The 25,162-nt window shown below is 38.9% G+C and overlaps 1 protein-coding gene across 2 annotated transcripts; it reads left to right on the forward strand.

Moving 5' to 3' along the window:
• Positions 1–10,194: 10,194 nt before the first annotated feature.
• On the forward strand, positions 10,195–24,284 carry CCT8 (chaperonin containing TCP1 subunit 8). 2 transcript variants are annotated; one of them, XM_080820170.1, is made up of 16 exons: positions 10,195–10,368; positions 13,018–13,108; positions 13,993–14,072; positions 15,349–15,498; positions 15,926–16,106; positions 16,217–16,278; positions 17,642–17,779; positions 18,509–18,687; positions 19,448–19,514; positions 19,594–19,681; positions 19,763–19,878; positions 20,600–20,671; positions 20,749–20,913; positions 21,226–21,345; positions 23,642–23,746; positions 24,059–24,284. In XM_080820170.1, the coding sequence occupies exons 1-15, from the start codon at positions 10,309–10,311 to the stop codon at positions 23,732–23,734; spliced, it is 1,662 nt and encodes a 553-aa protein (XP_080676296.1). In that variant the 5' UTR covers positions 10,195–10,308; the 3' UTR covers positions 23,735–23,746; positions 24,059–24,284. The 2 variants fall into 2 exon arrangements, with proteins under 2 accessions (XP_080676296.1, XP_080676297.1); XM_080820171.1 differs by lacking the exon at positions 23,642–23,746 and having other exon boundaries at positions 10,202–10,368.
• Positions 24,285–25,162: the final 878 nt, after the last annotated feature.

A 25,162-nucleotide genomic window follows, 5' to 3' on the forward strand; every position in this document is an offset into this window, starting at 1 on the left:
TCCCTGTGTATTGCAATCTCATTGGCCACCTGTGTATAAGCCAGGCTCAACCACCTCTATAAAAGTTAGTCTGTGAGGCTGGGAAGGGTCGTTGCCTCTTTGTAAGAGATGGCTGTGACCGGTCGGTTTGATTCTCGATGCTTGGTGTGAAATAAAGCTTTGCTTGACCTTTGCTTTGCATCAGTCTCACTCCTTTGATCACGGACTCATTATTGGGGGACCCTAATATATACATTTGGCTCAAAAATTCTAGCAGTTTAAGAAAGAAACATGAAAGGTGTAAGATTCATAGAGCCCATAAAATAAAAACAATGGGGGAAAGATGAGATAAGTTTTCCTGACAAGTCACATAAAAAGGAAAAGTAATGAAATGTTTGACATCCATGAAAACAGGCCTAGAATAGAGATTACATACAGTCCTTATCTTATCTCATATGCTCTTATCTTCTACAGAAAGATTTCTGTATAAAATATACAGAAAGGAAAAATACTTTACTGTGGAATAGCTTTGCCAAAAGCCTGTTCCTTCTATAGAATATTGGCCTGAGAAAACTAGACTTGCAATTTGTGACAAGAAACTAGCTAAAATACTTTTTTAAAGAAACAGTAATTTGATAAATCCATAATTAGAAAAGGGTAGAGGATTTATCTTTTTTTAAAAGGTTGGAGAGCAGGATACATTATATACTTTGTCCATCAGAACAAAGTTAGAAAGGTCAATCACCAACAGACCATAAACTATTTTAGTAACAGAAAATCTTCACGAAGGAACTTACTTAATTCGACCTTTTAAATCAGAAAGACTATGAAAGAAAATGTTTTCTGCATACACTAGAAAGAAAGCAATTTATCTCAAATTATGAATTTGAGAAAAGGGGAGTCTCATACTGTTTGCTGTTGGGGTGTCTTCAATCATCCTTACCAGATTCATCTCAAAATCTTTCCTCTCAGCTCTATCTGCCAGGTCTGGGCCAGCCACAAGAAATTAAGTTTAAAAACAAAGCTTTTAAAAATCCGAGTAAAAATTGGATTTGGCAAGATCCTGAATGAGTTCCGAATTTCATTTCCTGTGTTAGCTCACAAGGCTGGCCATGAGTGCTTTCAGCTTCCTAAAAATCATACACACAGGAATTTCTCAATCAACATCCCATGTAGAAAACAGAAACCACTCTAAGTATTATAAGCAGAAAGGCCTTAATACAAGGAATCAAGATGCTTGAAACATCCGTGATAGGAAGGAGTGGCAAGCTCTAAGATGGCCTCCAGGAATAAATCCCAGATGTCACAGAACCGACCAACCTTGGGAACTATACTTTCTACATGATGGGAAAGTTGAGAGTCGAGAAACACCACCAGACAGTCTGAGACCAGGAGTACCCCACCACAGCTCTGATGCAGAGAGCCTGAAGACAGGATGCGGAAGCTGTCTCCTGGCCACACATTTTTGGAGACTAACTATGGAATTGGGATGCCAAAAATGCATCCTGTCTTGACCCTATCTGCTGGAGGACACAACAAGTCCTCATGAAAATCAACCACGTCTCCTTACCACCTTCCACCCCTCACACGAGTGTGAATAACTGCTGGAGACTCATTGATACCCAGGACCATAATCACAAGGGAACCTGGGAAGTACAGTTTGGGCTTCCTGGCATCTGCAACACAGGTCGGCACAAGGGCACCAGTCTCGCATGTCCATCAGAGGAGCTATGGCAGTAACTCCTCTTTTTTCTATAAGAGGGACTGATGAGCACAGTTTTAGTGTATCAGCAATCCTTCAGTAAACACGGAAGGGGAACTTGTCTCTCAGGCCCTGAGACAGAGATGTATCAGTCTCCAGTGATCTGAGGCATCGCCTATGGAATCTAGACATGTCTTGTTCCATTTCCCCTTTCTTATCCCGGTAACCTAACCAGCTCAGTCCTGGCTAGGCACAAGTCAGCATGGGGCAATTAAGCCAACATTTAAAGTAAGGGAAATGATCCCATTCATACAGTTAAAAATCTCCATTCTCAAAATGGTGAATACTCAGGGAGTGATTAATGATAACACATTTCATTTCTTTTTACTTTGCTTTGATCCAGAAAGACTTCAGGGGAGCTGTTCACTAAGCATTGCCTTGGAGAGACTGGCTGGACTACTTATCTTATCTTATATGATCTGAATGTGGGTTGCACCCACAGCCCATCTTGGAACAAAAGAGCCATAAGGCATTCCTTACATGAAAGTTACAGATGATCCTGGCCCACGGTCACCATTAAGTGTGCCAGCAATTCTTGCTTAGGCCAAGGCAGTCACAGAGGCTTGTAGTATCCTTGATTTGAGAATTCAGCAGGACCTGGGGCCTTTTTGTTAGATAGCAATTCATTGAACCAACCGGATGTTCTGTCTTGGGATGTTTAAATATGAAACACACAGAGACCCACCTGAGGGGGACAGGGCAGCTAAGAGACACATAGAGACAAGGACAGAAGCTGAAGCTAAGATGTAGAGAGAAAAAAAATAGGCCAAGAGTTGAAAGAGGTGAAGAGAAGCAGAAACCATAGAAACAGAGATAAACTTGGGTATAAAAAAAATAACTCAGAGGGGCCCTTGGGTGGTTGAGTGGGTTAAGCATCTGCCTTTAGTTCTAGTCATGATCCCAGGGCCCTGGGATTCAGCCCTGCATCAGACTTACTGCCCAGCGGGGAGTCTGCTTCTCCCTCTCCCTCTGCCGCTCTTACTCTCTCTCAAATAAATAATAAAATTAAATTTTTAAAAAAATAGTAACTCAGAGATACCAACCTGTATCAGTGTACATGAAAAGTCATCTCACTCTAAGATAGATATGCAATTTCTTATTTTTTTGCAATCCTTAATAATCCACATCCTCTAAAGTGATCTCTTTTCTGTGCAACCTCAAGGAGCCTAGCTCATGTAACACTGATCCCAGAGTAGACAGAGCTGACCTTTCCAGGTTTGTGCCTTGTTTTACTGTTTAGAATGAGCAGCCTCTGTTTGCAAATGAAGTTGGTGGGAAATTTACCATTCAACATCTCCTTGGGGGGTCCCAGAGAAATGGCTCATGGGAAATTAAATCTGTCTTTGGATGTTTTGAGGCCGGACGAATGTCTCCATCTGTTCTTTAACAAGACCAAGTGCTTAAATGGTTCTTCCTGCTAGGGGATTCATGGAATAAATTTAAGTCCAAAGATGACAGAAATGGGGTCCAACATCCGGAAGACAGTGGGAAGTCTGCTAAAGGCAATATGTGCATTGAGGCGAATCTCGGCTGATTTATCAGAAAAATTAATCAAGACTAAAAAAGTCCTTATAAGAATGGAGAATGCTTTGACATTAATGCCTCAAAATTCATATGTTGAACCCCTCATCTCCAAGGTAACTGTATTTGGAGATTGGCCTATGAAGAGGTAATTAAAGTGAAATGAGGTCCTAAGGGTGGTGTCCTGATACAATACAATCAGTGCCTTCTAAGAAAATGACATGAGAGGTCTTGCACACAGCAGGATGGCAGTCACCTACAAGCCAAGAAAGAGGCCTCAGAATAAAACAACATATTTTGTTATGGCAGCCTGAGCTGACTAAAAGTCCTTGGTAGCCATCATCTCTGCCTCCTGTAAGTTAGAAAAACACAAGCATAACTAGCACCTCCTCTGGAAGTTTTTCCCTATAACTAAGAAAAGAGGAAACAAAACCTGGGATTTGAGGCCTCCTTCAGTAAAACAATTAATGTAGCCAGAAGACATATGGTAGGTTTACTTGATATTTTTAAAATAAGGTCTTAAGTTCCCAACTACACCACATGCTAATAGAGGAATTTTATTCACTGGAAGGGAAACAAGGTCCTGCTGAACAACCAAAAATAGAGAAGATACGTATTTGGTCATGGTGTGGGGATTGGTGTCAGCAAGAGGGGCATCTGCCTCTGTCAGCTCGGGGTCAACCTAGCGCCCTCTTTTGATTCCAAACATGACCACCATCACCAGCATTTGGATCGATGGAAACGCTCAGACTAAGATACCTTTCCTGAAGCTGAGCTCACGAGGGATTTAATCATCTGGAGAGGATCCCCTTTGATTGTCACTAGGGAAAGTAGTCAGGAGTGACAACTGAAACCATCTACACCCACACAGCTTGATGTCCACATAAGCATGATGTTACTAGTGCAACGTCATCATCAACACAACTATTCCAGAAAACCCCGGCACAGGAAGATCAAAGCTACAAATAACTTTACTGTGCATTCAAGGAAGTTCCTGAAAGATCCACCAACTCTTCAATAGAAAGCATCAAATGACAGTTTATGTTTCAAGATTCTTTGAGCGCCTTGCCTCAAATCCTCATCTTGCTGTGTTCATCAATTCTATATCATGATCCTTATTCAAACCGACCCAAGGTCCTCATTACCTGGACTTCAAAAACTCATAAACATCCTAACTTTGCAATCCTCAAAGTGAGGTGTTACTAAGAGTGTATCAAAGTAGTATTCCCCTTGCAGTACAATAAACTCAGCTTTGTCTCATTAACATGTTGTCTTGGTGATATTTTAGGAAGCCAATATTCTATAGACAAGGAAATAATCCTGGGCAACAAAAGGCTGCAAGATCTCTAACAACATGGGGCTAGAGCAGTGTTATTTCAGCAGAATGGGGAGGAAGGGTAAGGTTTCAAACGATGGAATGGCAAGATGTGCCTCTTTGTGGAACAGGAATCAGTGCTGGAGTGAACCCTCTGAAGATAGCCACAAGGAAAACTTGTGCCAAAAAACTAGGAGACTGGATCTGCATCTATCCATGTAGACTTTGCATCTATTCGTGTAGACCACATGGGCAAAGGCACTCCTAAACTAAGCTGGGTCTTGGCAGAATGTTTTAGGATTCTCCTGGAATACAAGACGATGGGAGGCCTGCAAAGAGTTTCTCCAAGGCCCTTTCCCTCTCACCTCCACTAAAAAAAAATATTAAAGAGGACAATGTAGGTGATAAAAATGAACTTTAATTCAGATTTCATGAAGCAGTCACCTTATGGAGAACTGCAAAGTGGAGTGTAAGGCAAAAAGCTCTAGTAGGATAAAGAATAAAGAATGGGGCACCTGGGTGGCTCAGTTGGTTAAGTGACTGCATTTGGCTTGGGTCATGATCCTGGAGTCCCGGGATTGAGTCCCACATCAGGCTCCCTGCTGGGCGGGGAGTCTGCTTCTCCCTCTGGCCCTCCCCCTTCTCATGTGCTCTCTCTCTCTCTCATGGTCTCTCTCTCTCTCTCTCTCTCTCATTCTTTCTCACTGTCTCTCAAATAAATAATAAAATCTAAAAAAAAAAAAGAAAGAAAGAAAAAAGAATAAGAAAAAGACAAATAGGAAATTTCTGATTGTCTGGGGCCACACAGTCAAACTTGTTTGGAATGAGAAGGCCCAGGGTTGGCTTGGCATTTGAAGATTGGCTGACCGGATATACTGCATTTCTGGGCAGCAGAGTGTTTCCAGGGACACAAAAGTTGTCTAAGTTTCAGTTTGCTGTTGTGGCACCCTAGACAAGAGTCTTGTCTTGGATCTAAAAGTTCAACACCTCCCTATCCCCTCTGGGAAGCTGTTATGAAGAAGTTTCTCATCATCTCCAGGGTTCTGATGAGGCATGGCTATGGCTAATACTATTCTTTTTTTTTTTCTTAAGATTTTATTTTTATTTATTTATTTGACAGAGACAGACACAGCGAAAGAAAGGACACAAGCAGGGGGAGTCGGAGAGGGAGAAGCAGGCTTCCCGCTGAGCAGGGAGCCCAATGCAGGACTCCATCCCTGGACCCTGGGATCATGACCTGAGCTGAAGGCAGATGCTTAACTGACGGAACCACCCAGGTGCCCACAGTGTCATTCTTTTTGGCATGTGGGACAATGACCCCAGGGAGCTGGCACCTTTGGCTAATCTTCCTTTCATTGTCAATGTCAGTAATAAACTATTTCTAAAAGTGGCTCATTGTATCTTCACCATCCAAATCAGTTAGGGCTTGGTCTTGAACTTCCTTACCTCATGCATGCTTGACAGAAACTTGTAATGCTGTGAAACAGACATGGTAGTCTGAGGCTCAATGTCCACCAGCCTCACCCCTACTCCATAGATAACAGGCTGGGAATGGAAAGTTTAGAGGGAAATAAAGACATAAGAGTCACCTATCAGGAGGTGGGTGCTTCTTTGAACTCCCCTGGTTCTCCCCAATCACTCCTTATTCTCCCTGATTGGAAGGAATGATCTGGTTCGCTGGGTAACTGACACAGAACCAGCTTTCTTGATTACATGGAATTAATCCATTAAAATCTATCACCCTTTTTTCTGTTTATCCACTGCGATTCAGTGCAAAGCACCAATCATGGACAAGCATGTCTGCACGTTCAAACTAAGTCATAGCCTCCAAAGTCCAGTGATACTCTGAATCCCAGCTGCCTGACTCCCTGGGATTGTTTCCAAACATGGAAAGGGAGCACAGGTTCCCTAAACCTAACAAGATTCAATTAAAACAGAAAACAAAGAAATACATTTAAATGTATAGAGGGAAATTAAGAGATTTTAACAAAAACATTGAAGTAAAATAATAAGCCCAAACAAAATAAATCATAAAATCCAAAACCAGGGAAACCTGGGTAGTGCAGTCAGTTGAGTGTACAACTCTTGGTTTCTGCTTAAGCCATGATCTCGGGGTCCTGAAATTGAGCCCTGCATCGGGCCCTGTGCTCAGTGCAGAGTCTGCTTGAGATACTCTCTCTCTCTCCCTCTTCCTGCCCCTCCCACTTGCTCTTGCTCTCTCTGTCTCTCTCTCAAATAAATAAGTCTTTTTTAAAAATCCAGACCAAATAAAAAGAATTAAACTTTAATGGAAAATAGTGAAAAGTTAAGATATAGGGACATGAAATAAATCATACAAATAGGTGGGAGGGGTAGAAGAAAAGCCAAAAGATTAACGATCTAACGGGAACCAGTAAAATTAAATAAGAATACCCCCCCAAAATTAAAACATATAGACAAGGCAAAAATGTTAAGACAATTCTGAAGCACAGAAATTAAAACTTTAGGCAAACGAAAGAGAAAAAAATAGAAATAGTCACAGGAAACAATTGGTAACCTGAGTCCTTATCAAAATTCTGGGTTGGCTTAGACGTCTCCGGCCAGAAGCGGACCTGTGGGGAGAGTTCAGGGGGAGGCACCACTGGTCTTCCAGGTCTTTAGATGGTGGAAGCTATGTCTTCAGTTGGCACTTAACAAGAGGGACCTGAGTTCTTAAAACAAAGTAGCAGAAACCTACAGTCTCCTTGGCCTTTTGCAAACTCATGGGCAGACCCTTTTTGACTGCTATGTTTTGTTCTCTGGTTTTACAGCATGTGCATCTAGATGGGAAGAACAGAGACCTCATCTCCCAATTCTTGGGTCTTCTATTCTGCACACTCATTTGGTCATCCATTAAGTCTCTACTCCATGCCCATTAACAGGTGCTGGTGACACAGCACCCACCTATTGGTTAGGAAAGATTTTAACTAATTTTGGTCATTACAATTGTGACAAATGATATGAAGGGGAAACACAGAAGCTATTAAAGTAACCAGTGGGAACTGTCTTGAGAATCATCAAAGGCTTTCTAAGGAAAGTATCTGTTTACTGAAGTAGAATTAACTCAGCCAAAGGGAGTAGAAGACCATTCTAGGTAGAGAGAACAGTAGATAGAGGCTGATACCCTGAGGCAGAAGAGTAAAGCAGACAGGAGGAACTATTGTTGTGGCCAAGAGAGAAAGCCAAGAAGGAGAAGACACATGTGAGTTAAGCAGGGACCAGTACCTAGGGCTTGAAGCCATATTAGGAATTTGTTACTTTCTATTCCAAGTGAAGAATATTTGACCTGCTATTAGGATCCAGCAGAAATTTCGTCCTTGAGGTTTTGATTCCATAATGATGAATACACAATTTAACCCAAATAATAAAAAAACAATGAATTTTTTCATCTAAAAAGCATTTTCCTTGGCAATTAAATCAATTTAATCCTTTGGTAAATTACCATACAGAAGATTTTAATTGATTTCAATTCTTTCCATTTCCTTCCAATTCACTAAAATTAATGAGATTGACTTTTTTACTATAAACTTTCCATGGAAACTTGATTCATCAACAGTTGTCCTCAAGTTTAATTTTCCAGTCCTTATCAAATTTGATTCCTTAGTCATTTTTAATAAAATGTCACCAAGTGTCATTTTTAACCCCTTTCAGTTTTATTTTGTGTTGGTTATGCTTATAAGTAAGCTCTGAGTCAGATGAATGAAACTTTTTATTTCTTAGCCAATCCATAAGAAAATCTCGAATTAAAAAAAGAAAAGAAAATTTCGAGTTGTTCTGTTATTCCAGACTGATCTATTGCAAAGTTTCTCTAACCTTTCAGTCTTAGGATTCCTTTACTCTTAAAAATTGAGGTTCTCAAAGAGCTTTTGTTTATGTGGGTTAAAGCTATCAATATTTATTGTATTATAAATTTAAAACTGGCTTAAACAAAAATTAATTTTTTTAAAATTTTTTAAGGTTTTATTTATTTATTTGACAGACAGAGATCACAAATAGGCAGAGGCAGGCAGAGAGAGAGAGAAGGAAGCAGACTCCCTGCTGAGCAGAGGTCCTGATATGGGGCTCCATCCCAGGACCCTGGGATCATGGCCTGAGCTGAAGGCAGAGGCTTTAACCCACTGAGCCACCCAGGCGCCCCTATTTTTATTTTTATTAATTAAAAAAACTAAACAAAAAACTGGCTTCTCATGCCCTTTACATTCAAACTATTTTAATCACACACATAGTGAATTTCTGGAAAACTCCCCAATGAAAAAAGCAAACGTCTTAGTCTTATAAAAATAGTTTTCTACTGAGGACCCTAAGGTCTTGGCGAGCCTCAGAGGTGCCTGGACCACACTTTGAGAATCCCTGATCTCTTATAATGTTTCCCAACAAGTGGTTCACACATCATTCGATTTGACATGGCAAAAAAGTTTTTATTTCAATAATTATGTATTTTAAGTGCTTATTAGAAGTTATTACTGATGATACACTTGATGCATCTGAGTATTCTTTAAGGCACAGCAAATCTGTTCCAATTTTTAAAATATACAATTTGGTAGTGTCCAAGTCAAAGAACAAAAGTCGAGTCAAAACGTTCTGCTTCACGTTTTCTGTATTTTCCGTAAGAGTGGGTTACTTTCACAGAGTGAAATTATTCCTAAAAATATTCTATTACCATTCAACCTTTTTGAAATCAGCCATATGGTGATGTGGGAAGACACAGAGATCGGGTTTTAAGACTCTGGGAGCATAAAAAAGATTTATATTTCCAGAAGAAGCAGAAAAGGAGGAATACAGTTAATGGTTAAGAACCCGTATTTTGTAATCAGTCCGATCTGGGTAGGAATCCTAAGTTTAACGTTTCTAGCGCTGTGATATTGAACAAACTACCATTTGTAAACGTCGGTTTCCCCGTATCAGACGGAGACGGTCATAGCTGACTCCTAAGATCGACCACTAGCTGGAACACCGCACGTAAACAGCCGAGGCTGGCACACAGGCGCATTCGGTGTATAGCTTTTCCTACAGATTTTATTTATCGCCCTCAAGTCGCCAGCGCTTCCCACATGCCCAAGACAGAGCCGACGCGCAGCGAGGTATTTCGAGGGGAGGAGAGCAGGTGCTCTGCCTCGGGAAAAAAAAAAAGGCACAACTGAAAAAAAAAAAAATTAAAGTACCATCATTAATCCTTTTTACAGTGAAGAAATCATACTGAAAAATTTCACAACGGATATTTATATCAAACCACCACAATGTATATTGCGTATGTCTTGCAATTTATATGTTATACTTCAATAAAGCTGGGAAAAAAAAAAAAAAAAGCACAACTGCCCTGACGTTGGGGGTGGGTCTGGAAGATGTCGTGCAAGTTAATCTTAAGAGGAGTGGGTTCCAGGTCAAATATGGCAAAAACCAAAGGTCCCAACCTTGGAGTCTCAGCAAGGGGTTTAACACCCCGGAGCCAGTGCGCCAGCCGGCAAATCAAGGGCGCGCTCTGAGATCGGCCCAATCGATCGATGTGATCGAGGATCGTCAACTCAGTTCTGGCTGCAGACGCTATTTTCTCTCGCGAGGCTTCAGATCAGGACGCTAGAGAAGAGGCGGGTCCAGTTGGAGAGAAAGGAGGAGCGTGAGGTCACCGCACGCTGCGTCCCCAGGAGGCTTTGCGTGCCCCTCGCTTCCTCTGGGATCTTTTGAGCGAGCGCGTGAACGGCTACCTGCGGAGGCCATGGCGCTTCACGTCCCCAAGGCCCCGGGCTTTGCCCAGATGCTCAAGGAGGGGGCGAAGGTAAGGCATGAAGGAAGAGGGAGTGAGGTAGGAGAGTTGCCGTAGCGCTGCGGCGGCCGGAGCGAAGGAGAGGGGCCTGCTTACAGTGTGGGTGTGCTCCTCGGGCTCAGCGGTCGGAGAAAAGGAAGGTTCCAGAAAGGGAGGTGTTCTGGGGGGAGGAGGGGAGGCTTGGCCGCCGAGGCCCACGGGCATTTTCGTTCCTTCCCTTCCCTGGGAATGGTCGAAGGGGTAGAGGCGGCGAGAAAGAGGTAAGGCCGCAGAATTCGCGTCCTGTGCTTCCTAGGCGGGCAAGCGGAAAACCGCTGATGCGTTTTCTTCCATCCCTAAAACGGGGTTCATTCGGCTCTCCGCCCTTTAAAAGGTGTTTTGAGGGTGAAGTCGAATAACGTAGGTGAAATGCTTTGGGAAGCGCGAAGCCGACTGACACAGTTAAGGGAGTGGGTGATCTGAGGAGAGGAGAGGGACACGGGCCAGTTCTTGACAGTTTTCCCTCAGATGAGGGATAGAGGGAGGGCTCCTCGGTTCGTTTGCAGTGGTTCGTTATGGTAGGAAAAACGTTACTCTCAATCTAGATGGGTTCTGGTCCCAACTTAGATTAGCTGGTTTGATGTAAAACCTACCCTCAGGTCTTGCTTTCGTCTCTAAATTAAGAAAAGGATGGTACCTTTGAGGTGTAACTGTCTGACTTACTGTAAGTATAAGGGTCACCCTGGACTAATTAAGACTCTGTTTTGTGGTCAGATCATGAACATCATTTCAAGAGAGTAAGTTCTTTAAAATATGTTCATATACTACCAATAAGTTTGACTCTTGTATTCAGAGTGTTCCCTTTTTTGTCCGCCAAATTTCCTGTACCTGATTAAAGAAATACAGATCATTGTGGTTCAGTTTACAGTAACAGTGTTATGGAACTAGGTTCTTGATGGCAGAATACACTTAGGATAACATGAGTATATCGAATATCAGGGTTTGATGAAAATACTAATAAAACAGCTTTGCTGGTAATGACATTGACTATTCTAAAACATGAGACTGAAGATTTTTCATAGTTTTTATTTTGAGACAATCAAGTAAGGATAGCTTCAGATACTGATAAAGGAAAGTATTGTAAAAAAAAAAATAGTAATGACAAAAGATTCGTTAGAAAGTACTGTAGTAGGGAATGACAGAAAGAAAGTCTGCCCCCCCCCCCCGCAAAATAATGAAGGGTCGTGGGTAGATAGAACAATTAAATATGATGTTCAGGGAAGAACTCTTAGCTCAGTACCCAGTGACAGAAGGAACCAGCCAGGATTAAACAGGGCAGTGTTCCAGGCTGAGAAACCAGTAGGTACGAAGGCCTTAAAGATGAAGTGAGTTTTGACCTGTTAAAGAAAACAGTAAGAAATGTGATGGGGTTGAACCTCATTAAAGGAACGCAAGAATGGTGAGAGAGATTAATTTAGAGAACCTGTAGTTAAGGACCAGAACATGTAGGACCTTTCAGCCCGGAGGAAGGATTTACATTTTATCCTAGGAGTGATAGGAGACCATTGATGGAATCTGATTTATGATCACATGGCTGTTCCTCAGAATGGGTGAGGGGAAAAAGCCAGCACTTAAGTCAGATCAGACTAAATGCTATTGTAAGAGTTCAGCTCTTGACTCTGAAGACATTGCTTCTAAAACAACGGTTATTAACCTTGTGCAGATCACAGTTCCTTTTATGAATATTATAAAAGCTATACCTTGTGCTCCAGAGCAGGACTTTCTTATAGAACTACCCATGATGAAGGAAATGTTCTGTATCAGTTCTATTTGATCTTAGCCAAAAGGTGAGAAGCAATGTATCACTTCTGTCTAATACAGTATCCACTATCCACTTGTGTCTGCTGAACACCTGAACCGAATTGAGAAACTGAATTTTTAATTTTAATTATTTAAACTGCATGTGGTTAATGACTACTAAATTGAGTGTAGCAACTCTAGAAAAATGCTCACTGAACAAACAGGAGGCTCATGAAACCCATCTGAGGCCATAAGTAAATCCCAGTTATCGAAATCCAGTATAAAGTTTGAGAATTTTCACATTGTGAGCAATTCAACAATTTTTCAATATGGATGCATTAGAATTGTGTTCCAATTCACAGAAGCATTCAGAAGTCCATATAAACATTTGGGGGCAGGTATGTTAAGTGGAAATTCCCAACAAACAGAAAATTGCTGGTTTTATAATGCTGAGATTCCTAACACAATCAGAAAAGTATTCATACCATGTTTTCACATTTAGTCAAAAAGTAATGATAAACTCTGAAAAGGCATTTTTACCTGAAATGCCTCATCTGCATTCACTGATCAGTCACAGCATTCTTTCCTGAACTTTTCACTACATTTTAAAAAAAGAAATCATACGTTTTATGTTTTGATGTGTAAGTGGGTACCTGTGGTCCCTAAAAATGTCAGTTTATTCAACCAGTGAGCAAATTTATGAACCATTATGAATACCAAACACCATGCTTTCCTCACATAAGCCTTGCTTGATTATTCTTTAAGCAGCCCTGTATGTAGGTACTATTATAATTATCCCCATTTTAAGATGAAGAAAATCCTTGTGTTTCACTCTTCTGTCTATAATCAGAAGGAGGTTTTGTTTTTGTTTTTGTTCTACAGCATTTTTCTGGATTAGAAGAGGCTGTGTATAGGAACATACAGGCTTGCAAGGAGCTTGCCCAAACAACTCGTACAGCATATGGACCAAATGGTAATTTCCAAATTCGTGTTTTAAAAGATATAGTAATAGAATTTTGCATACTTGCTTCTTCAAACTTACTCTAAGAATATTATACGTAAACTGAGTTCTAGCCACCATACAGAAGTAACTTCGTAGTTCATTGCCACCAGTGTAGTGTTTTCAGTTTTTAACCAGTAACTCAGACCTCTTTAGAAAAATAGGAATCAAAGTGTTACTCTTTGTCATTAAGATGATAGAAAAATTATGGCGCCTTCACTATTGAGATGATACATAATGTAAGGGGGAAAGTTCTCTCTTGCCTCCTACCGTCAACTGAATTTAATTGATACACATGTATGGAAAGCAATAAAACTATTTTTAAGTAGATTATTTTGGTCTTTCTACATGTTAATGTAATTCACATTTATTAAACAAAAATATGAGAAGATAGCCTCCCTAATAAACAGGAGGTTAGAAAGGACAGGAATAATATGGGAGTACGTTTAGGCTAACATAGTTTTTGTTTTGTTTTGTTTCTTTGTTTCTAAGATTTTGTTTATATAATTGACAGAGACAGCAAGAGGGAACACGAGCATGGGGAGTGGGAGAGGGAGAAGCAGGCTTCATTCTGAGCAGGGAGCCCAATGTAGGGCTTGATCCCAAGACCGTGGGAACATGACTTAAGACAAAGGCAGTCGCTTAATGACTGAGCCACCCAAGTGCCCTTAGACTAACATAGTTTTAAAGAGTAAATAATACATGTTAAATTTTTATAGTTATTTTAAGAAATAGATACAAGCTTATATTTCTTGACTAGGTTTTTTGGGGTATTTGGAGAAAGATTTGAGTGATAATGGATTTCTTTTTCTAACTTTTTTCTTCCCTTTTTCTTTTTTTTCTTTTCTTTCTTCCAGGAATGAACAAAATGGTTATCAACCACCTGGAGAAGTTGTTTGTGACAAATGATGCAGCCACTATTTTAAGAGAGTTAGAAGTAAGTTACTTCTTTGAAGCCAAGAAATGTTTTGGTGATGTCAAAAATTAAGTATAGATTGACATAGGAAAAATCTCTTAAGGTAATAAGGAACTTTTTTGCCCCAACTTCAAAGTTTATTATATTCATTTTCTTAATTATGGAGTCTTCTTTAGTTTTAACATCTCACCACTGGATTTAAAAACCTCACAAGTTATTAATTTATGGAGAATTGGTTGTGATAAAAGTACATTTGCTAATAATCATATCAAATTGAGTATGTTGTCTCATTCTGTAGAGTAGGACACTGAAGTGAATTATTCCATATGCAGAAATAGCTAGTACTTAAAACAGTGATTTAAAAAAAAACACAAACTATTTCTTTGGCTTTGTGAAAATAAAAGTTGGTGGCATTTTGCTTTGTTCAGCTACAGTTTTGATGTTAGAGTGTGTAGAATAGGTAACTGCTGGCAGGGTTTTGAGAAAGGTCTAGCACCTGAACATCGGAGAACCATTCCTCAGCTAGCTGCTTTGTAGCTGAAAGATATTTTCAACTTCAAGGAATTTTCTTGAACTTAGTTCTTAGAGCATTAGAGCCTAATCTTTTCAGATGAACCTGTAAGTATGTTAACATTTCTCTACTTGCTTAAATAACAGTGCATTTTTAAAATAACATGGTGAACAAAACAAACAATTCCATAAGATGTTTACGGAAGGACTAGTCATTGTGATTGTTAATGTTGGACAGTAAGATGGTCTCAGGAGTTATTCAGGGATGATGGGAATATTGCCTTAATAAAACTATAATGATGGGGAGCATGGGTGGCTCAGTGAGTTAAGCGTACAACTCTCTCAAGTCTTGATCTCAGAGTCTAGGGATTGAGCCCCGCATAGGGCTCTAAGCTCATCAGGGAGTCTTTTGGGGATTCTTTCCCTCTTCTTCTGTTCCTCCCCGACTTGTGCGTGCACACACGCTCATGCTCTCTCTCAAATATGCGTGTAATTTCCCAAATCTTACGTGCAGAGACATCTGTACTGGATGACTGACTATCAAAGGAAGATGCAGTTTTAGGTTGTTTTCATTTGTTGTGATGCATTTGTGCTGATAGTCTCAGAGGGATTTGGATTGTCTTCTTGTGACCACACTATAAGTAATATGTAGTAGTATGATTGAATGGAGCTACCTAGCCCATGGGGAGATTGGAGTCTGTTAATTTAAGAGGGAGTGGAACTGAAAAACTTTGTGTTGCTTAAGGATCAAATGTTTCGATGATTAAATTCAAATCCTTTCTACCAGGTGCAGCATCCTGCTGCAAAAATGATTGTAATGGCCTCTCACATGCAAGAACAAGAGGTCGGAGATGGCACGAACTTCGTTCTGGTATTTGCTGGAGCCCTTCTGGAACTAGCTGAAGAGCTTCTGAGAATTGGCCTGTCAGTTTCAGAGGCAAGTGTTCATTTTATAACGTACTCCTATTTAATTTGTGCCTATGTATACACACACTGTAAGAATCATCATTGTAGTAACAGTTTACTTGCGCCACTTCTTGGAGAACACGTGCCTTACATGTAGTATCTTATCCTATTCTTACAAGAAGCCTGTGAGTATGGCCTGTTCTATTTTATTTTAGATGAGAAAAGGGAAATTTAACTTAGAAAAATCTATCAGTGGCAGTTAGCATTCAAATTTGGGCCATCACAAAAGCCTGAACTCTTGATTAGTAGGCTATGCCATGAATGCTTATTCTGAAAGTATACTTTGCCATTTTATTTGGAAAACCAATACCCATATTTCTTGGGTTACCAAAATAATCTATGCTTTATAAAGTCATGTCAAAATTACATCTTTTAAGGAAATGTTTTTGCTCTTTAAGGTCATAGAAGGTTATGAAATAGCCTGCAGAAAAGCCCATGAGATTCTTCCTGATTTAGTATGTTGTTCTGCAAAAAATCTTCGGGATGTCGATGAAGTATCCTCTCTGCTTCATACCTCCATAATGAGTAAACAATACGGTAATGAAGTATTTCTGGCCAAGCTTATTGCTCAAGCATGTGGTGAGTATATTGGTAAATGAAAAACTCCAAAATAAAAATGTCTTAATGAAAGTAAGATATTTTATCTGTTGTTCTAAAATATCTTTTGATATGTCTCATTTTCTTAACAGTGTCTATTTTTCCTGATTCTGGCCATTTCAATGTTGATAACATCAGAGTTTGTAAGATTCTGGTAAGTTTTGAAAATGCATCAGTGTTTTCTACAAAAGGTCAGTTATATTTTGCAGAAAGAAAAAAATATGTTGATCCGGGACGCCTGGGTGGCTCAGTTGGTTAAGCGGCTGCCTTCGGCTCAGGTCATGATCCCGGCGTCCTGGGATCGAGTCCCACATCGGGCTCCTTGCTCCGCAGGGAGCCTGCTTCTCCCTCTGCCACTCTGTCTGCCTGTGCTCGCTCTCTCTCTCTCTCTCTCTCTCTGGCAAATAAATAAAATCTTTAAAAAAAAAAAAAAAAAAAAAAAAAAAAAAAAAAAAAAAAAAAAAAAAATATGTTGATCCAAATCTAAATTTTACCCCAGGTTTTGAGCATTTAGGACTTTGTGCCTTTTGAGCTATCATTTGTAACTTTTTATATTTGTAGGTTAAATTTTTTAAGGGTGTTGATGTATTATCTCCTTGTAAAGGTATCTTTCCATGACAAGTTGAAGATTGAGAACAGTGTATAAACAAAATATTACATGTCTTATGTTTTTCATATGTGCTGAATTAAAATAATAAACTTAGAAGCTAATTTCAAATGAGATGAAGTTCAATACAATATTAGAATTCACATCTTAATGCAATACTGAGAGTATTTATTTAAAAAATTGTGTTTCCTATAGGAAAATTTACAATTTCATTTGAGTTTAGCTTATATAAATATACCTGTTGTGTATTTATATAGATGCTGTGCATTTTCTGACTCCATGCACTACCTCCTCCTCCCCCACTGAATTGTAAGCCTGTAAGATCAGAAACTTTGCTTTGTTCCCTCTTCTATCCCCAGTACTAACAGCTGTGCCAGCTACATTGGCACCATGTATTAGGTGAGTGAGAGAATGAATGGTTCAGTTGTTCTCTGTCTTTGGTTGCCCCTGGTGCACTGAAGGCCCTCCGCCCCCTTCTTTTTTTTTTTTTTTTTTTCTTTTATAAGATTTTTATTTTTTATTTATTTGACAGGCAGAAATCACAAGTAGGCAGAAAGGCAGGCAGAGAGAGAGGAAGGGTAGCAGGCTCCCTGCCAAGTAGAGAGCCCAATGCAGGGCTCTATCCCAGGACCCTGGGATCATGAACTGAGCCAAAGGCAGAGGCTTTAACCCACCGAGCCACCCAGGCGCCCCAGCCTCCACCCCCTTCTTAACAGTGGCTCATTTTCAGTGATTTCTACCTTCAGCAGACTCGTGCTTTCTATCCACCACCCCACTCCTTAGTCCCAAGAGTCACGCCTTAGTATCTTACTTTATTTAGAAACAGGTCTTTTGGGTACATGTAAACTCAACAGCTGAGCCCTAATGTTATTTTGATGAGCTCACTGATGATTTTTATATTCAATCTTAGGGCTCTGGCATCTATTCCTCTTCAGTATTACATGGCATGGTTTTTAAGAAGGAAACCGAAGGTGATGTAACATCTGTCAAAAATGCCAAAATAGCAGTGTACTCTTGTCCTTTTGATGGCATGATAACTGAAACTAAGGTATGTAGACTTCAAAACCTTAAAGGTAAAAATTTGACATTGCCTTTTCAGATTAATGTTTTATGATTCTTAAGTTTTCAGGAAGAGATTGCTCTACTGCATAATTATTGAAGACCAGGATTGTATTTATTTCTTAGAATCAGACTCCTATTCTTTTTTGGATACCTAATTTGCATACTAAGTTTGAAATATGAAATAGTAGTAGTGTAGTTTATGTTCTCATATACAGCTCTTGACTCCTTGTGGTTCTTGCAAGTGAAATGCTCACAGAATAGGAGTACTGTGTGCTCTTCATTAATATATCTAGAAGTTGAGATCCTGTAGCATCCTGAAACAAAAACATGCTAATATAATTGGAAAATGATAGGTTTGTTTTTTTAAAAAAAAAAAACCTTAGGAAGTTTGAAGTTTTTGTTTGTACATCACTTCCATCTTTGTCCCTAGAATTCTTAAAATCTGATTTGATGGTTTTTAAAGTGTCACAGGTTATAGATGGGCCAGGGGGAGTCATTTTAGAAAAGTTGAGAAAAACTTCAAGAACCACAACGCCATGCTTTGGGTACACTAATTGACATTTGTCAAAAGTAATGCCAAGACCACGTGCCCAACGTATCTAGAATAACAGTGTTTCTCCAATTTTAAATCTTTATTTAGTAAAATATTACTCTGTGACTTCAAACACCAAAGTAGTAAAATGGTTCTAAAGAGCATGATTGATTGTTTTGCTAGGGAACGGTATTGATAAAGACGGCTGAAGAATTGATGAATTTTAGCAAGGGAGAAGAAAATCTCATGGATGCACAAGTTAAAGCGATAGCTGATACTGGTGCAAATGTCATCGTAACAGGTGGCAAAGTGGCAGACATGGCTCTTCATTATGCAAACAAGTACAATATCATGTTGGTGAGGTGAGAACTGCATTCTATTAACATGTATTGTAAATAGTCTTTTGATGGTGAAACACCAAACACCTTCAGTACACCATGAATTCATGACTGTTAAAAAAGGGGAAGTTGAAGACATGGGATCAAATAATAGGATTTAACTTGATCTAGAGGGACAAGAAACACATGTGAGAAAATTTGTATTTATACTGAGAGCTGGAGGACCAATCAACAGATACTATTTGAAGAGAGAGCAGAAAAAGCATTCCAGGCAAAAGCCTTACTTGAGAGACCAGACTCAAGCCTGGGTCACACAGTCCAGATACGGGATCTGGAATGTAACTTCTAGCCCATAAACCCATTTATGGGGACAGGAGACAACTTACCTACCCATTCCCACCCCTCCCAGCACCTGACCAAATATGCAGTGTAAATCTCAACTCTTCCTCGGGGCTCAAGCAGTTGCCAGAAATCTGTCTTCCTCGGGGCTCATGGGATTGCCAGAGTAAAGGAGAAGTTCTCTATATACCAGGCCTGCCTTAGTGTTTTAGGACTATAAATCCTGATATTCTGGTGAGACTTGAACTCTCCCAATTCTAGAATAATGCCATCTACATACACCTATGTCTGGATTGCACTGTGTGGTCCAGACTTATTGAACTTAAATTCAGAATCAAGAATGTGACTTGGGTACCAGTGTACAGTTTCCTCTTTCATCTCTGCATTTTGTTATGTTATCTGATGGAATTAAAACTTCTCTTAAGGTCTTTGGGGTTTTTTTAAGGTTGAATTCAAAATGGGATCTCAGAAGGCTATGTAAAACAGTCGGTGCTACAGCTCTTCCTAGATTGGTATGTATTTTGGACAACATTATAAAATATAGTTGAACCTATTTGAATTACTTCTATTACAACAATCGCTTTCTTTTAGACTCCTCCTGTCCTTGAAGAAATGGGACATTGTGACAGTGTTTACCTCTCAGAAGTTGGAGACACACAGGTGGTGGTTTTTAAGCATGGTATGTAGAAATGGTCAGGTATGTTTATGTAAGTGTAGGGCGTTCATTTGCTTGTATTAATCTATTTAAATTTCTTGACAGAAAAGGAAGATGGTGCCATTTCTACTATAGTGCTTCGAGGCTCCACAGACAATCTGATGGATGATATAGAAAGGGCAGTAGATGATGGTGTTAATACTTTCAAAGTTCTCACAAGGGTCAGTATTCGCAATAATCTTAATTTAGTACTTTGTAAAGCTTCAAACATAGTTGGCAGAGAATTTCAAAATGAATGGCTTATGTAAAAGCAAAGTACCTTTTTTAGTTAAGATTGAAGTGTTCATTGCTGATGAGTATAATAGTTTTCTGAAATGATTATGCAAAGAAACAGCAAAGTAACTTAAGTGTTAGAAAAAGTTAATGGTTTTTTATTTTAAATGTACCTTTAGTTGCTTAAGCATTATTCTTAGTGCTGTGTCCTTTGAAATGCAGGTGTAAGGTATTGTATGCTGTTCAGTTCTTAACTTTGGTTCTCCCCCTTTTTTTTTTAAGATTTTATTTATTTGACAGAGATCACAAGTAGACAAGAGAGGCAGGCAGAGAGAGAGGGGGAAGCAGGCTCCCTGCTGAGCAGAGAGCCTGATGTGGGGCTCGATCCCAAGACCCTAGGATCATGACCTGAGCTGAAGGCAGAGGCTTTAACCCACTGAGCCACCCAGGCACCCCTCTCCCTTTTTATATACCAGACACTATGTACTGTAAAGTAATTTGCCCAAATCACTCCATTGTTATAAAATTTGTAGTTAGAATTTGTGTAACAATGCTTGATTAAAAGCTCTATTTTAGAATCTAATCTTCTAATCTGAGAGGATTAGAAAATTATGAATTGCTTCTTAGTTGTTGTTTTTTTTTTTTTTTTTTTTTTACTATGTATTCTAGGATAAACGCCTTGTTCCTGGAGGTGGAGCAACAGAAATCGAGTTAGCCAAACAGATCACATCATATGGAGAGGTATAGCTTTCTCTGGATAAACTGACTTTTTCGTGGTCCTTAAATAAAATACAGTGCTAAACACATTTTTGTTTTAGACATGTCCTGGACTTGAACAGTATGCCATTAAGAAGTTTGCTGAAGCGTTTGAATCTATTCCCCGGGCACTGGCAGAAAATTCTGGAGTTAAGGCCAATGAAGTCATCTCCAAACTTTATGCAGTACATCAAGAAGGAAATAAGAATGTTGGATTAGATATTGAGGTATTTGAAAAAAAACAAACACTATGAACTTATTTTGTAAATGTAAAACGTAAAAATGTAAGTAGTAAGTTTAAAAGGTAAAGTTATTTGGAAAATGTTCTGATTTGTAAACAAATGATTTTCTTAACAAAAGCTTTGACAGAGTTTGATTGTTTTCTTTAAATAACCTTTGTTTTCTAGTGTGTGTAAGGGGAGTACTTTCACTTGGCAGCTTCCTACGTAAGGAGCTGTGTGTTTTTATTACTGACCTAAACACATTATCACTTTCAGCAATTTAAAGTGAAAAAATGAAAATTGTTTTTGTGCTGACAGGCTGAAGTTCCTGCTGTAAAGGACATGTTGGAAGCTGGTATTCTAGACACTTATTTGGGAAAATACTGGGCTATCAAACTGGCTACGAATGCTGCCGTCACTGTACTCAGAGTAGATCAGGTGAGTGACAAGAAATTTTGATCTTTCAAAATACTCATTTTCGTATGGTTCAGTAGTGTATTTTGATAGAACTGGTTATTCCAGCCAAAAGTCTATTCCTTTATTTTTCATCATAGATATGTTAAAGTGCCCCCTCAAAAAGTTTGGGTTTTTTTCTGTTAAGGTTTTAAATTGTTTTTAGTATATTTCAGCTGCAATGAGTATCCTTTCATTGAAAGAAATTTTTGCCATTTTTAAACTGGAATGGATAAAACAAGTTCATAGTTTTCAGATATTTTTTAGCCTAGAAACCCATTTGTACAAATAAGGTGGAGAGCGAGTTCACTGTTTCATAACGTGGAAGGGTCCATGAAGCCCTGAAGCACATGTGCCACCAACTTTAAGGAAAATGGAACTTCTGGTTGTCCATGGAAATGATAGGAGTTTCGGGTGCATAGAATTTTCTGCTATGACAAATTAAGTTTTGAGAAAAATGTTAAAAATCATAGTATTTCTGCCATTTTTTTTTTTTTGTAGGGGGTGGTGGGAAGGATACTGTGGCAAAGAGGAAAACGATCGAGACTATTCTAGGTTCGGATACAAGCCTGAATTCAGAGGGGGTTTTTCAAAAGGTGTTTTCTGGTACACGGTGAAATCCATTTTCCTGGAGAGTTCTAGAACTGATTGTTAAGCAATGAATTATTTTTCAAGTACTTAATAGAAAATTGTAATTGTGAAAGGGACATGGTTATAAAAATCTATTAGGTTAAAATCATTGCAAATGAACCTTGGGAGAAGCAAGTTAAAAGTAGAAATTAATGGAAAGGAGATTAGAGTAAAACATCCTGCCTCAGTAAAAATAAGAACTTTTTTCCTACTTGTGGTCCGTGAGACGACCAAAAAAGGGAACTGGATATCTAGTTTCATCTCATTGGAAATAAACAGATTGAATGCTCATGTCCTGGATTTATTAATAGGGTGTGTTTTTATCTGTATCAAGTAATTTCCAGCATAATATGGTTTTAGAGTTCTCAAATAGTTATAATGCAAGCCGAAGAAAATGGGTGCTCTAAAAGTTACATTAAAAATAGCAAGGGCAGGAGAAGCTAAGTACATTGGAAGCATGAAGTAAACTGGAATTCTAATAGTGGAAGTTCCTTAACTGAGGAACTTCCTGAATGTCAGTTATCCAAGTGAGACAGTAATACAATAATGCAAGTACCTTGATCACAAAGATACTTCACAAGTTTGGTTTTAAACTGGGAGGCCTGTGTTTTGTTTTCTAGTAGAGGGGGATGTTCATTGTGTATCTGAACTTTTTTTCAAATACGTACCTGAAGAACCCATCTATCAGTAACCAGTTTGCTACTGTAATGAACTTATACTCCTTAAGATTGTTGTAAATAATATTCGTGTAGTATATATTCGGGAGAGGGACTTAACGAATCGAATTTTAAGTGCTGAAGAATGTAGGGCTGGATTCATCTTTGTTCAGTGTTTATTTCACTAGTTCTGAAATTATAGTCCCTAAACCAATAGCATCAAGATCACCTACGAATTTGCTAAAAGTACAAAAATTCTCAGAGCCCCTAACAGGCCCACTGAACAGAAACTCCGGGAGGAGGCCCAGCAGTTTTTAAATAAGCTCTTCAGTGACTGATGCCTACTAGTGTTTGAGAACTGTTCTGGGTTGTTTGGTTTTATCAAGCTATACTCTGGTTCTAAACTGTACCTAATAATGCCTTTAATTCAATCTGAATTTAACCTTGGTTAATAAAATGCTGGATGAAGAATTTTAAAGTTTAGATTTCCTATAGAAGCTTCTGAAAAGGGGTGCTGATCTGTTGGAAGTGGTTGTGAAGATGTTTTACGGTTTGTGCTGCTTAAGACACCAGCCAAACCCCTTGATGTTCTACAGAAAGAGGTCTCTCAGTCCTGTAAATTTGGGAAGCAGTGAATACTCTTTTTAGTTTAGACATTCAGAATGTACATTAGAGTTTGAGAGTTCTACTTTGAGGAAAGCCGTCTAATTTAATTTAGCTTCTGCAAATTTGAGCCAAAGCTGCCACTACCTCTTTTTTCTCCCAAATTAATCCTTTAAAAATGCTAGATGGTTATACTTGGAACGTACTTGATTAGTGCATTCTAGACAAATAAGGGGCTTCTTGGTTTTAAGTTAGCAGAAAACTCTACATATTTGGATAATTGTTTATGAATACACACTTCCTGCCATTTGAATGGATTTCATTTATAGGTACTATGAAATTTCAGTGTTGAACTTTTATATATATTTTTATTTATGTACCAACCACTTTAGATTATAATGGCAAAACTGGCAGGTGGACCTAAAGCTCCTAAACCACAAGGAAATTGGGATAAAGATGATTGGCAAGACGAACTTCATATATAAATAGCAAATCAGGTGCTAAACAGATTTATACAGTAATGCATGCAGTTATTTTTCACATTTCGTTCATAGGGTTATTGAGTTACTGAAGTGCATGTCTTAGAATGCCCTTCACTAACGTGTGGATTTGTTGCTGTTAATGTCCATAAGAGTTGGCAAAGCATTGCTAGAAGCTAACAACTCTGTGATAGTGTCACATATGCAGTGTGTTAACAGATTGCTTATATTGAGAGGATTGTTTCATCTTGAATCAGTCTAGTATAAAAATACTTTTTCATTTTAAAGGTAGAGTTTATGAGTATGTGCTTGTGATTTTTGTTTTTTTAGATCATCATGGCAAAACCAGCCGGTGGGCCCAAACCTCCAAGTGGGAAGAAAGACTGGGATGATGACCAAAATGATTGACTAGCTTAGTTTTTACTATAGTTGAAGACTACATTTGTAGTAGTAGTCTAGAAATTGCCTGATGTTTTCATATTTTCCTTAAATTAAGAAGTGTTTTGTGTTTATATCCTCGGCTGGATGATACAATAAACATGTTGGTATCAAAGCCTCACTGTCTGATGAGCACTGTTCTTGGATGTGAATGACCTGTTGTTTGTCTCAACCTTGGTAATGAAATTAGCTGTGGAACCTCAGGCAAGCCACTTAAGTACTTAGGGGCTAGGTCCAATATATATCTGGCCTGCCCCCCGTCTGGAACACAGCCATGCTCGTGTAATTGCATATGGTCTGTGGCTGCTTTCAATAAGGAAATGGCAGAGTAAAGAAGTAGTGATAGAGACTAAATGGCCTACAAAGCCATATTTACTATCTGTCCCTTTATAGGAAGTCTGTCGTCTCCCAGACTGCTGGATTTCAGTTTTTTCACTGCTCTGGGAATTCTAAGACTTGAGAGAACTTGTTTTATAGTAATGCCTAACTTAAAATACAGTCCAGTAGTAGAATATAAAGATATTTGTAATGCAACTGAAAATCCATCTGTTAATATAGATAAATTAAGCAAGTTAGCTTTTATAAAGTAGATATTTTTTCTTAAGATCAGTATGGAGTTTTGAAAAAATAACATGAAGGTTAACTGATTTTTATGGGACATGTGCTATGGGTATTGGTTATGTAAGGTCTCTGAGTAACAGTGAAATTTTATATTTTAAAAAAATTAAAATTTATATTTTGGTATTTAAAAAGAATTTTGGAAGCAGCAGGACTGACTGGATTTTAGAAAAAGTTAGCAAGTGTTAAGAGTAATGGAAGTTTAGTTAAGCTTGGTATCCTTTAGACTCTTAGGATTATAAGCACCATGGCAATGCTGGCTGGCTTGGGGAAAGGACATTTTTTCTGGCATGCTAGCATTAAGGGGGACCTGGTATCAAATTACTTGAGAGTATCTACCTTGGGTCCATTAACAACTGCACAGAACAAGTGCAGTTA

This window comes from Martes martes, assembly GCF_963455335.1.
Source record: "Martes martes genome assembly, chromosome: 1".
Taxonomy (NCBI): Eukaryota; Metazoa; Chordata; class Mammalia; order Carnivora; family Mustelidae; genus Martes; species Martes martes.

Excerpts from the sequence above, each read along its gene's own strand:
- CCT8 (XM_080820170.1), top strand. The coding sequence starts at position 10,309 with ATGGCGCTTCACGTCCCCAAGGCCCCGGGCTTTGCCCAGATGCTCAAG. Across the intron at positions 16,107-16,216 it reads GCTTATTGCTCAAGCATGTG|TGTCTATTTTTCCTGATTCT; the intron begins GTGAGTATATTG and ends TTTTCTTAACAG. Across the intron at positions 19,879-20,599 it reads CTTTCAAAGTTCTCACAAGG|GATAAACGCCTTGTTCCTGG; the intron begins GTCAGTATTCGC and ends TATGTATTCTAG.